Genomic DNA, 14,022 nt, shown 5'->3' on the forward strand with positions numbered 1-14,022 from the left:
ATGTTTATATTTGCCTATGCCTTCCAACAGATCTCAATTCCAACCATGTGATGGATTTCAAATTCATTCAATTACCATTTATTGCATGGAAACTATGAGAGAGAATTTGACAAGTTGATTTGATGGGGATTAGCAATGCTACACGCTACTCCACCTAAGGGAAGTAAAAGCAATTCACTTTAATTAATTTACTCAGATACACTTGATTGCTTTTCTTCATACTCTCTTCTCTCTCATTTCTTTCTTTGCTTCGGTTATTGTCCAAGAAACCATGAAAGCAAAATGGAGCTATCGAAGTGAAGGAAGAACACTCTACAAGACCATCAAAATGATGACAAGAAAACATAACAAAAGAAAAGTATGATGTGGCTGAGATTATCACCAAAAGTGGTAAAATTTGGTGAGGTAATCTCGGATCCTTCATACTCAAAAGAAAGAAGGAGATTCGGCCAGCAAGGAGGAGATTCTTGGAGGCATGGCTTGTCTCTGATTCTGCTCAACCACCATAGGAAGTAGCTAGAGTGGCGAAGTGATGGAAGATGCAGAGATTGGAGCAGATGAAGCCATCATCATCATGAAGCATCAAGGGCCAGAAATCCATCTTGGAGAGCAAGCCAAGGATGGAGCGCTCGGATTGATGAAGAGTGATGACCAAGGAAGAACTAGAGGTATTTGCATGTTGGATTTTGCATGAGTTACCTCTTCTCTCTCTGTGGCCGAACCGGTTTTGTTGTGAAGGAAAAGAAGTTAAGCTTGGTTTTGGTTTCAACTGTGAAGGATTCTCCTCTCTATAAAAGGGGTGAGCAGTCACGGTTTTATTCAAGGAAAGAAAGTGAGAGTGCAAGGCACAGAAGTTCTCATAGCTACCTAAGCTTACATATTTTCTTCTCCTTCAATATATTCTGTTTTGTAATTTTTCTGTTTAATTTTGTCATGTCTTGAGTCTCATGGAAAAAGGCAAACAGTGAGGTTTGTAAGAAAAAGCCATAGAGCGAAAAAAGACAGAGAGTGCAAAATTAAAAGAAAAAGCCATAGATGTCCATAGAGTTCCTTTGTTCATCTATGTTGTGTTTCATGATTCTGTAGGAATCCCCTTGTAAGTTGGGTTAGCACTTTACAATTTGTAATCTGGATGATTATAGTGAAATTTCATCATTGTTGTGATGGAGACTGGATGTAGGCTGTATTGCACTTAGCAGCTGAACCAGGATATATCTGGGTGTAATCTTCTCTCTCTACTTCTTCATTTCTGTTTCTACTGCACAGGAGCTAAAATAAAAAATGTCTCGTGCCAAGTGACGAGACAAAAGTAAAAAGTTTCGTGGTTAGGGATGAGACAAAAACAGAAAAGTCTCCTCAAAAACCAAAAAGTGTAATCAAAGAAAAAGGGCGCTAAGATTCAACCCCTCTTCTCTTAGCCACTGAAACCATCACATTCTATACCTAAAATACATTCATTTCAAATAATTAATTCTAATTTTATCCTTTGTACAAATTAAATTAGAGTTTTATCTTTATCTTAGTCCCTGCCTCCCATTTTACACCAAACACAATATTGAGACTTATTTTTATCTCTGTCTCTCTTCCAAATGTTACCTAACAAAATGATGTTAAAAAAAACAATTAGTTTAATGTCAAAAAATGTTGAAAAGAAATTATATAATAAATTTTTTGTCAAGGACCAAAACATTTATTTTAAAATTTTTTATAGATTAATTTAAATAAATACTCTAATTAAAATGAGACTGAAGTATAATCTAATCAACAACGAATGAGGAATCATAATATGCTGATCTGTAGAAGCTATATTTAGCAACATAAGGAGTAAATTAAATCAAGATGCCAACCTATAATAATAACATGAATTATTAGTCAAAAAATTGTGACCAACTTTGAAGAAACTTGTCTAAGAATCAAATACCTTAGCATGCATTTGGTTATTGGACACAGCCTCAAATACAAAGAGACATGGTAAATTGGTAACTGAAAATTTACCTATAAAAGGCTAATAAAATGCATTATTTTGTACTTTTTTTTTATATGTTTGTATCTTGTTTCAAATATTAAATATCACTCATCATGAAAATGTTTTTTTAAAAACCTGAGAATAAAAGTGATAAACCAACACAATTGGAAGAATATAAGAACGAGAAAGGACAAAATAAGTATCAAGCGTAGCCTCAGAAGTGAGAACATATCCGAACTGAAAATATCAAGAAGCATTTGGAAATCGAATACAACAACCAATTACAAGATTCCACGTGTCAGAGTTGAAAAATGCACGCGTCGACGAACGCGTCTTCTTCTGTGTGCATACCGCGTCATCCAAGCTTTACTACGCTACCTATATAAACTCACAAGATCCCAATTTCTTCTCCTAATTTCTCAATTTCTTCTTCTTCAATTTCAATTCGGTGAGTTCCGTTTCCAATGATCAATTCATGTTTATAAGCTTTGATAATCTCAAATCCTAGAATTCTAATGTAGTAGTAATGTTTTAATAGTTGATTTGGATCGTCATTGTTGCTGCTGCTGTTATTGTTTCGAAATTTCTGTTTGATCTCTTTAGACCTAGAAATTTATTTCATTTTAGTTTTGGATATGCTGCATGCAAAGTTCGCCACTTCATCAGTAAATTCGATTGGATTTGGATATAATTCCATGATGATTGATTTTTGTGAATGATTCAGATTACAAAAGATGGGTGGTGGGAAGGATAAGCATGATGAAGGTGACAAAGGACTTTTCACAAACCTTGCCCAGGGCTTTGCTCATGGAGGAGGACATGGTTACCCTCCACAACAAGGGTACCCTCCACAACAAGGGTACCCTCCACAAGGTTACCCTCCACAACAGGGGTACCCTCCACAAGGTTACCCTCCACAACATGGGTACCCTCCACAACAGGGATATCCTCCACAGGGGTACCCTCCACAACAGGGATACCCTCCAGCTGGTTATCCTCCTCAACATGCATCAGGTATAAAATAATGTCTTTTGATTTCAACTGCTTTGTCGTCAATGGTTACAAAGTTTTAATTTTGATAATTGAGATTGAGATTGTACTTACTCTATTTCGTACACTAAGCTAACACGTTTTCCTCTCCCATCCAGTGGGGGAAGAGAGTGGTTTGGCTCTGTGAGAGAAAAAGTTTAGTACATGTAACACAATTCTCTGATGTATTGTCAATGTAGAGAGTTTTAATGTTACTTCCCTATTGTCTACCAGATATGCATGATTTTGTATGTTGTTAGAATCAAAATCAAGCAATTTTAATTGTGCTACTATATATAATTTGATGACTGTAAAATGTTTTGTAAACCAGTTCTAAGGGGAGGTTAATGTTGCCTGGACAAATAGAGAGTAGTTGTAATGAATTTCCACCTAATTTTGAGGGAGATAGTGTAATTTGTCCGAATGTGAATGCTCTGGCAATGTATAGTTAAAGGCTTGCTGATTATTTTTTATATAATGGCGTGAAAGATTGAACTCTTGAAAAAGCTGCCTATTTATAAACAATTCGTGATTGTTTAGCTAATAGAACAATTCAACAACTGAAACCTTATTACTTCCGCAATGACAGAACTTTTGCTATGTCTGATGAGATATGTGCTCTCTTCTTAGCAATCAACATTCCTAGGACACTACTTTATTTATTTTGTATGAAACTTGTTTCTGTTGAAGTTTTTCTGTACCCCAACATTTTGCTTCGTTTGATTTCTTTTTTCCTTGTGTATCATTATCCTTGGTCGTGGCAGCAACTAAGTTCTCTGTTTTTTCCCCGTGTAATATTTGTTTACCAGGATCTCATGGTGGCGGACATGGCGCTATGGGGGCAGTGCTTGCAGGGGGTGCTGCCGCCGCTGCCGCTGCATATGGTGCTCACCAACTTTCCCATGGCTCTCATGGTGCTCACGGCGCTCACGGCGGCTATGCGCATGGTGGCGGCTATGGATATGGTATGCCCCATGGTGGCAAGTTCAAGCACGGCAAACATGGCAAGTTCAAGCATCATGGTGGCAAGTTCAAGCACGGCAAACACGGCAAACATGGTATGTTTGGCGGAAAGTTCAAGAAGTGGAAATGAAGAATGTATAATCATGATACACACTACTAATCGCTTGCTGCTGCCTAATGCTTGTGTTGTTAATATATAAATAAAACCATTACATGGTATGATGTTTACTGAATCCATCATCTTTTATTGGTTGACCCTTTTTCATTTTTTCCCCCGGATATATCTGTACTTTCTTTTGGCTATGACAAGACAATGATCGCTGATGATAGTTTCAATTACCTTCCTGAATTTCATTAGAACAACACAATGATTGCTGATAATATGGGGATCCTTGAGGTTTTATATTGATTTATGCCTTTCTTGGCAGCAAGAAGCAATAGATTGATTAGCATGTTCCTTTGTTATTTATTTCTTCTAACAATGTAGCTTTTGAAATTCAGCATGGTCTAGTATTAGCGTGATGGAAAAACAAAATCATTCTCTTTTCCATGTGTGATATGAAATTTCTTATCTATTTGCATGGTGATCATACTGCTACCATGTTGCTTAACCAAAGCTATCTAAGTGGATATTTATTTGAGATGCTAACTTGGATATAAGAGCATAATAATAAAGAGGGATCATAAAGTAATCAATGATATTAAAAAAAAAACACATTAGCTTATATTTCCCCGAAGTTGAATATAATTAATGGTAATTTGATATATATTTTCTTTATGAAGGAGAAGTTGATTAAACAATTTTATGTCAAATCTCAAAGGGAGAGAAAAAAAATTCTTAAAAAAAAGTTATAACAAGTTTGGTCAATATTTTGGTTTTCCTATTCTTAATCGCATCGATTATATATTGATGAGGCAAAGGCAAACACTAAGTGAGGTGTTTGAGCTGAAATTTTGTTTGCCTCATAACTACATGAGTATCAAACTATCTATAAGAACCGAAACGAATATTTAAAACTTTTCCATACCAAAATATCTCAGAGAAAAGAAAATAGGGACTAAAAACTAAAACTCATTTAATTCCTAAATATCACGTGATAAGATTCAAGAGTAAATTTTTATAATGGTATTTGAGATTCACATAAATAAATTTAGGAGAAAAAGACAAATAGGTTCCTAACCTTTTATCCTGCGAACATTTTAAGTCCCCAACGTCCTTAAAAGTTGGATGGATCAATCCCTCTATCCAAATGCTTCACTCAAAAAAAAATCTGACGTGACCTGGCATTACGGCTGTCCACGTGGCACATTAGTGGAATAGAGCTTTTGAAAAATGGACAAAAAAGTCACTATCTCTTCCAAGAATATATCCGTCATCACTGCCTCCTCCCTCCCAACCCCACCAACTCTTGCTCTCAACACCTTCACGACAAAGCTTAGAAGAGAGGCGCATGCACCAACACCAGCTCAGAGAATCACTCAGCAGAATCCGCGAGAGCTTAAGGCCCCTCCAACAGTACCTTAGATTTCACCAACCAAACCAAATCACACCTTACCACCAAAGCATGAAAATACATTGACTATGGTACATGTTTCAAAACCTTGCATCATCCAATGTATTCCAAGGCAATATTGCCTATCATTTTAGCCAATGGTGCTGGGCACATTGTTACAATTTCAAACCTGGAAGGGTTTGAAGCATGTCCAAAGAGTGAAATGCTTAACCAAGCGAGTTCCTTTAGATTCAATCTTAAAGAGAGGAACCCTTGCCAATAGCAAGTTTTCAAGTCAAAAAATGCATCAAAGAAACGCCTGCATCCATTCAAGTCAAGCTTCAACAGAGTCTCCATTCCAAACGAGTAGAATTGCCGCCAAGGCACTCTGCTATGGCTATGGCTACACATGGTGCAACGGCCATTGGTCGAGCCACCATGTACCCTGTCGAAGGGTGTACTATCCCAAAAGTGCCGCCAATGGCCATTACATTCTGAGGGATCCTAGGAAGAGGTCCCCCCATTGGAATCAAACACTTCTCATCCTCCAATATCTTTTTCACTCTGATTCCCAAGTGCCTTAGCCTTGCAACCATCCTCTTCTTCACCTCCATGTAAGACAAAACCGGACGGCTAACAAGGGAAGTCTCCTCAAGAAAGATCAGATTGGAACTGAAAGGCATTCCATACAAAAAAATAGGAAACTTGGAATTATTAGCTCTCAAGTAAGGCTCGTTCCCCATACCTTTCCCTTGTGAAATTTAACCCCATTGGAGACACAACCTCCAAGCAATCCTCAAGATCAATACTCTCAAACTCATCTAGGGATGTCAATGGGGCAGGACGGGGGCGGGGGATGCCTCCCTACTCCCCATTCCCGCCCTCAGATTTGCTCCCTATTCCCCGCCGTGGGGGAATATTGCTCTCCATCTCCATTCCCCGCGGAGACCCCATTCCCCATCTACATAATAGTTCTAACTAATTATTAATTTCCATATGAATAGAGCTGCAAGTATCTATCTTATACAAAACTGCAAGATTTTATACAAAAAGTCTAAATGACACGATGGTGACTTCTTTCGAAATGACGCAAGCAAGTGGTTGAGGTGGGAGACGCGGCAACAGAGAGGAGAATGAACACGACGGCAGAATTACAAAAAAGAACGCCGCAAATAGAAATTACGACGCAGTAAGGGTGATGACACAGTGAGGTGTGACAATGCGGTGAGAAAGGTGGCTGCAAAGAGATTGGATGGAGTATGGACAATGTTAGGGATCTCTGAATTGAAGAAGGGTTATGCAAATAAAGATTAGGAGTTTTGAATTTCTATATATACGTGTGTGTGAGAAATGACTAAAGAACATATACGAGAAATAAACTATTAAGGATAATTTAGGAAATTCATAAATTTCGGGGAATAGCGGGGACAGGGCGGGAATCCCCGCTCGGGTCCCCGCGCCTGCTTCGGGGAAATTTCGTCCCCCATCCCCATCCCCGGAGAAAATTTCCCACAATCGGATCCCCGTTCGGGGCAGTCCCCGCATGGATCCCCGCGTCTCGGGGAGTTTTGACATCCCTAAACTCATCCACCCACACACCGTAGTTGTTAAGCCACATGGAGAGAGGGTCAGGATCAACACAACAAACCTTAATTCCATAGCGGAAAACTTGCTCTGCTAGGCGAGTGCCTGCAGGGCCAGATCCAATGATGATCACGTCAAAACAAGATCGATCGGAAGGATGGCACCATGGGAGATCAAAATCCAAGAGTTCAGGTTGATGGGCAGGCTTCAAGTTGAGGAAATTTCCAAACTTGCTGGTGTTGTTGTAGGCCCTGACTCTAAACCTTCTTGAAGTTGAAGAACATGATGAACTTGATGTGTAATGAGTTTTTGGGAGAGGGAATGAGGAAAGTGTGGCTTTGGTAGGTGGTGGTGGGGTAAACGACGTCGCATTGAGAGACAGGGACTTCTTTGTCCATTTTTCAAAAGTTCCATTTCACTAACGTGCCACGTGGGCAGCCGTAATGCCAGGTAAGCAGAACGGGAGCCACGTCAAACTTTTCCGTTGAGCCTGACGGAGGCATTTGGACAGAGGGACTGATCCGTATAATTTTTAAGGACGTCAAAGACTTAAAAGCATTTTTCAATGGTCAGGGATGAAAATGTCTGCGAGGTAAAAGGTCAGGGACCTATTTGTCCTTTTCTCTAAATTTAGTTTTTCAAATTCTAATTTCATTATAGTGGTCTTCTAAATCGAGTTTCAGATACCATAATGGTTCCTGGACTTCTTTTCGATATTGAATTACAGTGATAATGTAGTACTCCGTTGCTAACTCAGCACCAGAGAGGAGTCCAAAGATCATTATGATGTCTGGGGTTCGATTTGGGGGACTACTATAATAAAATTAGAATGAAGAGGACCAAATTGAATAATCGTTAAATTTCAAGAATTATTATAAGGATTTACTTGTCTCAAATATTATAATCACAAGTATGCAATTTAAAGAAATCAAAAGGGTAAATAAGTGCACCTCACAAATCCAAATTGCAGGCTTCCATTTCTCTAGTCCGCGATGCTAATATAGTTTGATAAAAGGACAAAAATTTCCTCAATTGCTACACAAGATCCAATTGTTTGCTAATTCCTCTATAATAACTTACATCCTCAATATGGATACAAATCTTCTTTGCTTTTGTAAAGTATACATTGTTGGCCTTCACAATCACGGTTAGAAACTAAACCAACTTTGCACTTGGGTCTCTTCACCAAGGTGGATGATCGTCCTCTGGTGTTTGAGGGGGAATTGCTTTCCATCCAGGTTTCTCATCCCAGTACATATCGTAATATATGTGACCGGGATCATGATCAAGCACGCAGCACCATATGCCTACGTATCGCTTGACACGGTTTCTGAATCTCTCTTCCCTTTCCTAGAAAACATAGCAGCATGGTATCAGAAGTTCAGAACATGGTAACTATGTTTCTTTGTATCTTTGAAGCTAACTCAGTAAAATTTCATATTCAAGAAGCAAAATATGGCCTTACCTTGTTAGTGAAACCTGTGAAAGCATCTTGCACTGAAGAGAACTTGATAACTTTGACATCCTTGAATGGTGAGAAAATTTTCATAAACTGCAAATGCAAGTAGAGCAAAACCATGTTAAGTATCGCATTTCATAAACAAAGTATATCTATATATATAAAGCTGGTGCAGAATAAGAATATCGAATACCGTCTCTTCATTGCTATGTTTTGGAAATTTGAGAAATCCCCCAAGGGTGGTATTATCTGATGCATCACAATCTGGGGTTCCTTCTTTACAGAGTTGAACATCAAGCCATGAATTTTTAACCTGAACTCAGTAACCAAAGGAAATGACTTTTAATAATCAACAAAAAAGAATCATTACTCAGAATTGTTTGCAGTTAACATTGATTCACCTCCGATGGCAGAGAAGGATTATCAATTATTGAGTATTCTCTAATAGCTATTTCAGGGCCAAACTCTTCTTCTGGGAGTTTTTTCAACATAACATTCACCTGCAATGTATTGCATTTAATAAGAAGCATAAGGCAGTGATGATAAAATGTTTTAAAAATCCAAGATACGAAATTTAAAACCATATTAAATATACACTTGTTTCAATAAAATGTTAAGGGTGTATCAAACTTACACTGACTCAAACTTGGATCCAAAAGCATTGATATCAAATGATGTAAAAGAGAAAATGAAAAGAGATCACTTGAATAGGAAATACCTCAAATACATGATCCAAAGGACAGAGAAAAGGTTGCCTAGTCAAAGTCCCTTCTAAAATGCCGGGATGAGGATACCATAGCCTATCAATCCTGCACCATAGTGGAGGCATGACCTAAACAGACACAAAGATCCAACTTTAGGATAAATATATTGAAACCATTTTAACATGTTACAGTATGGAAGAAGGTACATGGCTAACAAACGTATCAGTAATGAGAACTGTGTTAATAGTATTAAGCCAAAAAACAATGGGCATCCATAATGAGAAGTTACAATTCAACATGAACACAATGAGTGTATGATCCAAGAAATCAGTTTTTACCAGTGTTCTGTTCAAAAGGGAAGCAATTGCAAGTGCAGTCCTAATCTGTTTGATCTGCGAAAAATCGTGAACCATAAATATTAGAATGTTATAACATTATTTCCCTAAATATGAAAAGGATCAGGTCGATACATACATACTTGGTAATTAACAAGGGCAAAATGTGATTCAACATTATGTTCTCCACTTAACAACAAGCCTTTTGGGATAAATGGCTTAAATGACAAGAAGCCCCCTGAAAAGTTCTTCTAAAAGTTAGGTTGTAGCAATATCTCAGAACTTAAAATCATAAAAATTCACTGATCAGTTGACACACTAGAGTGACAACTTCTAATTTTTGGCATCAGTAGAACTTAGAATAAAATTAAAAGGTGCAATGATATCGATTAATTCATGCAGCCAACCCCCACCAGGTGGTATAAGGCTTTGTTGTTGTTGATTAAAAGAATACAATTAAGTTAATGATCAGTGAACCCAAAGTTATGGAGCAAAAGCAACTGAGTACCTGGAGGATTATAGTATTCCGGTGGATCATGGAAAAGCATGGCTTCTCGCAGTCGGTGACGCTTTCCTTCAGTGCCTCCATATTGAAATGTTGTGTGCACAGCATAAGGCTTCAACCTTAGCTGCTGATACATAGCCTGCAGTACAAATTGTGGAGTACATAAACGAAGGAAAGAGAAAAATTATACTTATGTATGTATGTATGTATGTATGTATGTATCATACTGCTTCCTACCTGGACAAAATATGTATGGCCACTACAGAAAATACTTGCAGGCAAAATTCCCAGCTTCAGATTTCCATCAAATGCATAAACAAGTCCACTGTCATCACCAACGGATGGTCCTAGGCTTTTGCGTACGATATCATTAAAACCATTCTGATCCCATATCTTGTCATCAGCTAGAAGCATTTCTTTCCATTGCTTTGCCAGCTTTTTTGACGACTCTGAGGGTCTCCAATGGAAAATTCCTATGTTGTAGGCTCCACTAACTATTCAAAGGTGATAGACAATATCATCAATATAGAGTATTGAAAACAACTAAACATGAGAAAAAGCATGCACAATTAAAATCATGACAATCAAGTGCTCAGCAACATATCATTTTCACCTTCATTCCAAACTTCGAGACTATCATCAACAACTGTTGGTATTAACTGATCACTTGAAGTCAAAACATCTGCTTCTGGATAGCGAGCAAGATATGGAAGCGGGTTCTGTTTTACGAGTGCATAATTGAATGTATAAGTTATCAAAGAGTAGCATACCAGATTGTGCATAATAATGCAACAGATAAGAAATAATAATAATAATAATAATGACAACAGAAAAGTAAAGAAAAGAGATTAAACAAGATAAAATGGATCAGGGAAGAATGAGGGACTGAATAAATGCTATAGCAACCTGGAAAAGAAACTGAATGAAACCTCTGTCATTGCATACAAAGTAGATGAAAGGAAAACATTGTAGCCAATACAAACTTTACTTCTTTTGGAATTGAAATATTATTCAAAACAGAATGACTACAGAAACATATAAGTAAAAATGAAGATCACCTGCATCCAAACCATGTCGGTATCGCACATCAACAGCTCGAAACCAAAAGGAAGTATGGCATCTATTAGAATAACTTTTTCTCTTCCCATTTTATGAAATGTTGGAGAACCCCAGCCGACATCCACTGTGCTCATATGGCTGCCCATGTCAAAAACTGGTACCCCTTTCCAATATAGTGCCTCCAATAATTTGGTGTCCATCGCACCTGAAGAATAGATATCAAACACATTTTACAAAGATCAATTGATGGTGTAAATACCAGAAATGCATTTCTCACAAGGCATCACTGCACATCTAAGCAAGGAGCATAAAATAAGGCTTGAATGGCTCACCAACAAGAAAATTAGTGACTTCCATATCTGTCAATTGTTTCACCCAAGTCAGAATAAAATCCATGAATGCATAGTTACCAAAGGTCACTATTACAACATTATCTTTCACCCTTTGCTGAACCAGCTCTTTGGTCAGTCGGAAAGTCTCCAAAGCGGGCATCTTTTTGTCGAGTGGAGGAACATCCCATAGAGACTTTGTCGATGCATTTTGAGGCTCCAGAGAAGGTGGGGGCACATTATGAATCACTTCTGACTGGGAAATGTTGAGTGTTTGATCCCTAGGAGGCTGATTATCATCTGGAAAAGTAAGAATTAACTTTCAAAATCCTTTGAAAACATGATGGAAGAAAAACAAGGCTAGAAGTCACAAGTGTCTTATACAATACACCATTAACAAAAATAGGAAGGTTACTAAGTTACTAGCAAACGAAGACAACTCAACTAAAAGAAGTTCACAGACTATAATTGCATTGATGAACTATAATGAAAAACGTTGTTTGTTGTGCACAAAAATGCAAATCGGAGCCTAAAGAGGTGATAGATTTGATCATCTTTGTCTTTTTGAACAATAAGTAAGCTCTTCCAGAAGAACACTACACAATGTAGGGGGTTTAGCCTTTCCCATTAACACGAAACAAACTTTCTTTACGGGAAGAATGAACTTTCATGCTAAAAGGGTATACTAGATTTAAGCTAAAACTACCAAGCACAGCCACAAAAAGCTGCAATTTTTATGCATACAACAAGTCAACAATAGATAACAGAAAAATGACTTCCAACAATAAGAACACGCTACACTATGATGAGCACACAGCAACATTGTAACAGTCCTAAAATTCAGAAGGGTACATCAGATTCAAGCCAAAACTATCAAGTCCTTGCAGGGCAACAAGCAAAGGCATGATTTTTAGAGAGGCATAGAAGAGATTTTACTTCACAAATCTTCTACATAATTGAAGAAAAAAACTGAAAACTGATTCCTATGATAATCTACTCTCTTTCTTCAGCTTAAAAAAAGTGCTTTTCCGGCGAAATAAGCTGAGACAAACACACCTTTATTGAGAAAGCAAAAGACACACATGATCGAGAACGCATAGAGAAACAGTAAAAGGAAGAGTAACCGCAGCAGAAGTAAAAGAAGTAAGAAAGGAACTCACGAGAGAAGGAAGAAGAAACAGTGGAAGGTGAGGAGAGCAAGTTGTTGGAAGAGTAAATTGCAGAGAAGACATAGAAGAAGGAAACAACGATTCCAATGATGACAACGGTGTAGATCGTGAGGAACAGAGGCTTCGATTGGGCCACTTCCTCACACCCATTTCTCCACGCCATTACTGTAACCTCTGTCGCAAATTGAAGAACAGGAACCACTGCTAACTTTGTTGTATCAAACACATAATCAGCAACATTGGCTCATGTTCGTGTTTTTGTTTCTAGCTTCATTTCATTGAGTGAAGAACCCAGAACCCAGAATCGAGATTTGGGTTTTGGTGATTGGAAGAAGCAAATGAGATTGAAAAGTTTCCAAATTTTTCTATGGGTGTTGGTATCGATGATGCGCGGGGTTTGGTCAACGAATCAGTTTTGCTCAAACATGACTATGCCCAAATAAACAACAATATATCCCTTACTAATTTAATAAATGAAAAAAAATTAATCATTTTAATTCCTGCTTACTAATTTAAAATCAATATTTATCGATATATTTAGGATAAGGTATATTTTAAGAAAAATAAATTTTTTTACTAGATTTAAAGAATTTATTTTATTTAATTTTTATTGAATAAATAAAAATTTTTCTATTAATTTGGTATTGATTAATGTAATATATTTAAATATGCATATAATTATATTAATTTTTCTCAACTTTAGTCGAGAGAAACTTGCTTATTCTTGGATTTTAACTTTGTATTTTTCTTTCTCTTTGATTGGATTTTGGATATTACACCTTTAAATTAAAGGACATCACTCACATACAAATGGTAAAAATAACTTTTTTTTAAGTTGTTTGTTTAGCCACATTTAAAAATATATTCTAAGAAACATAAATTAATAATAAAAATATAAATTTTGAATAGAATTGAATCAAAAAATAAATTAAAAGTTCTAAGAAAAAAAAATTATATTAATAATTTTAACTAATATTAACTCAAACAACACTGAATTTTTTAAATTAATACAAAATAATATTTTTTAAAATTTTAATTTTACAATAAATTTTTATTCAAAAAATTTAAAAATAAATAATAATATTAGACTAAAAATAAAACCATTAGCAATAAGAAGTAGTAGATTAAAATATAAATTTTTAAAATAAAAAATATTAAAAAAAATTTAAAAAATTTTAAATAAAAACTCAACTCGTAAAAATTTATTAAATTCTCAAAATAAAAAAGTATTAAAATGATAATAAAATAAAAACAAAAACATAATATTATAAAATTTATAAAGAATAATAAAAAAAATGATTCTGTAATAAATTTTTTGTTAAAAATTTAAATTTTAAACAATTTAAAAAATTGACATCAGAATCAAAATAACAATTTTAATAATATAGCAACTTTTTTTAATAAAGATATCACTTTTAATTTATATC

General features: G+C 36.2%; 2 protein-coding genes and 1 pseudogene across 2 annotated transcripts; 1 reads left to right on the forward strand and 2 right to left on the reverse strand.

Annotated features, from left to right (window-relative positions):
* Positions 1-2,236: 2,236 nt before the first annotated feature.
* Positions 2,237-4,423, forward strand: LOC130965860 (glycine-rich protein A3-like). The gene is made up of 3 exons (XM_057890625.1): positions 2,237-2,414; positions 2,691-2,980; positions 3,805-4,423. The coding sequence occupies exons 2-3, from the start codon at positions 2,701-2,703 to the stop codon at positions 4,086-4,088; spliced, it is 564 nt and encodes a 187-aa protein (XP_057746608.1). The 5' UTR covers positions 2,237-2,414; positions 2,691-2,700; the 3' UTR covers positions 4,089-4,423.
* Positions 4,424-5,565: 1,142 nt separating this feature from the next.
* On the reverse strand, positions 5,566-6,194 carry LOC130975699 (capsanthin/capsorubin synthase, chromoplastic-like; annotated as a pseudogene).
* A 1,737-nt stretch (positions 6,195-7,931) lies between these two features.
* Positions 7,932-13,018, reverse strand: LOC130945413 (arabinosyltransferase XEG113-like). The gene is made up of 13 exons (XM_057874136.1): positions 12,587-13,018; positions 11,430-11,726; positions 11,097-11,302; positions 10,652-10,757; positions 10,276-10,532; positions 10,042-10,177; positions 9,677-9,771; positions 9,537-9,590; positions 9,213-9,326; positions 8,896-8,994; positions 8,688-8,807; positions 8,501-8,587; positions 7,932-8,385 (listed from the first exon to the last, which is right to left on the reverse strand). The coding sequence occupies exons 1-13, from the start codon at positions 12,756-12,758 to the stop codon at positions 8,218-8,220; spliced, it is 1,911 nt and encodes a 636-aa protein (XP_057730119.1). The 5' UTR covers positions 12,759-13,018; the 3' UTR covers positions 7,932-8,217.
* Positions 13,019-14,022: the final 1,004 nt, after the last annotated feature.

The sequence above is a fragment of the Arachis stenosperma genome, chromosome 1 (genome assembly GCF_014773155.1).
Source record: "Arachis stenosperma cultivar V10309 chromosome 1, arast.V10309.gnm1.PFL2, whole genome shotgun sequence".
NCBI lineage: Eukaryota > Viridiplantae > Streptophyta > Magnoliopsida > Fabales > Fabaceae > Arachis > Arachis stenosperma.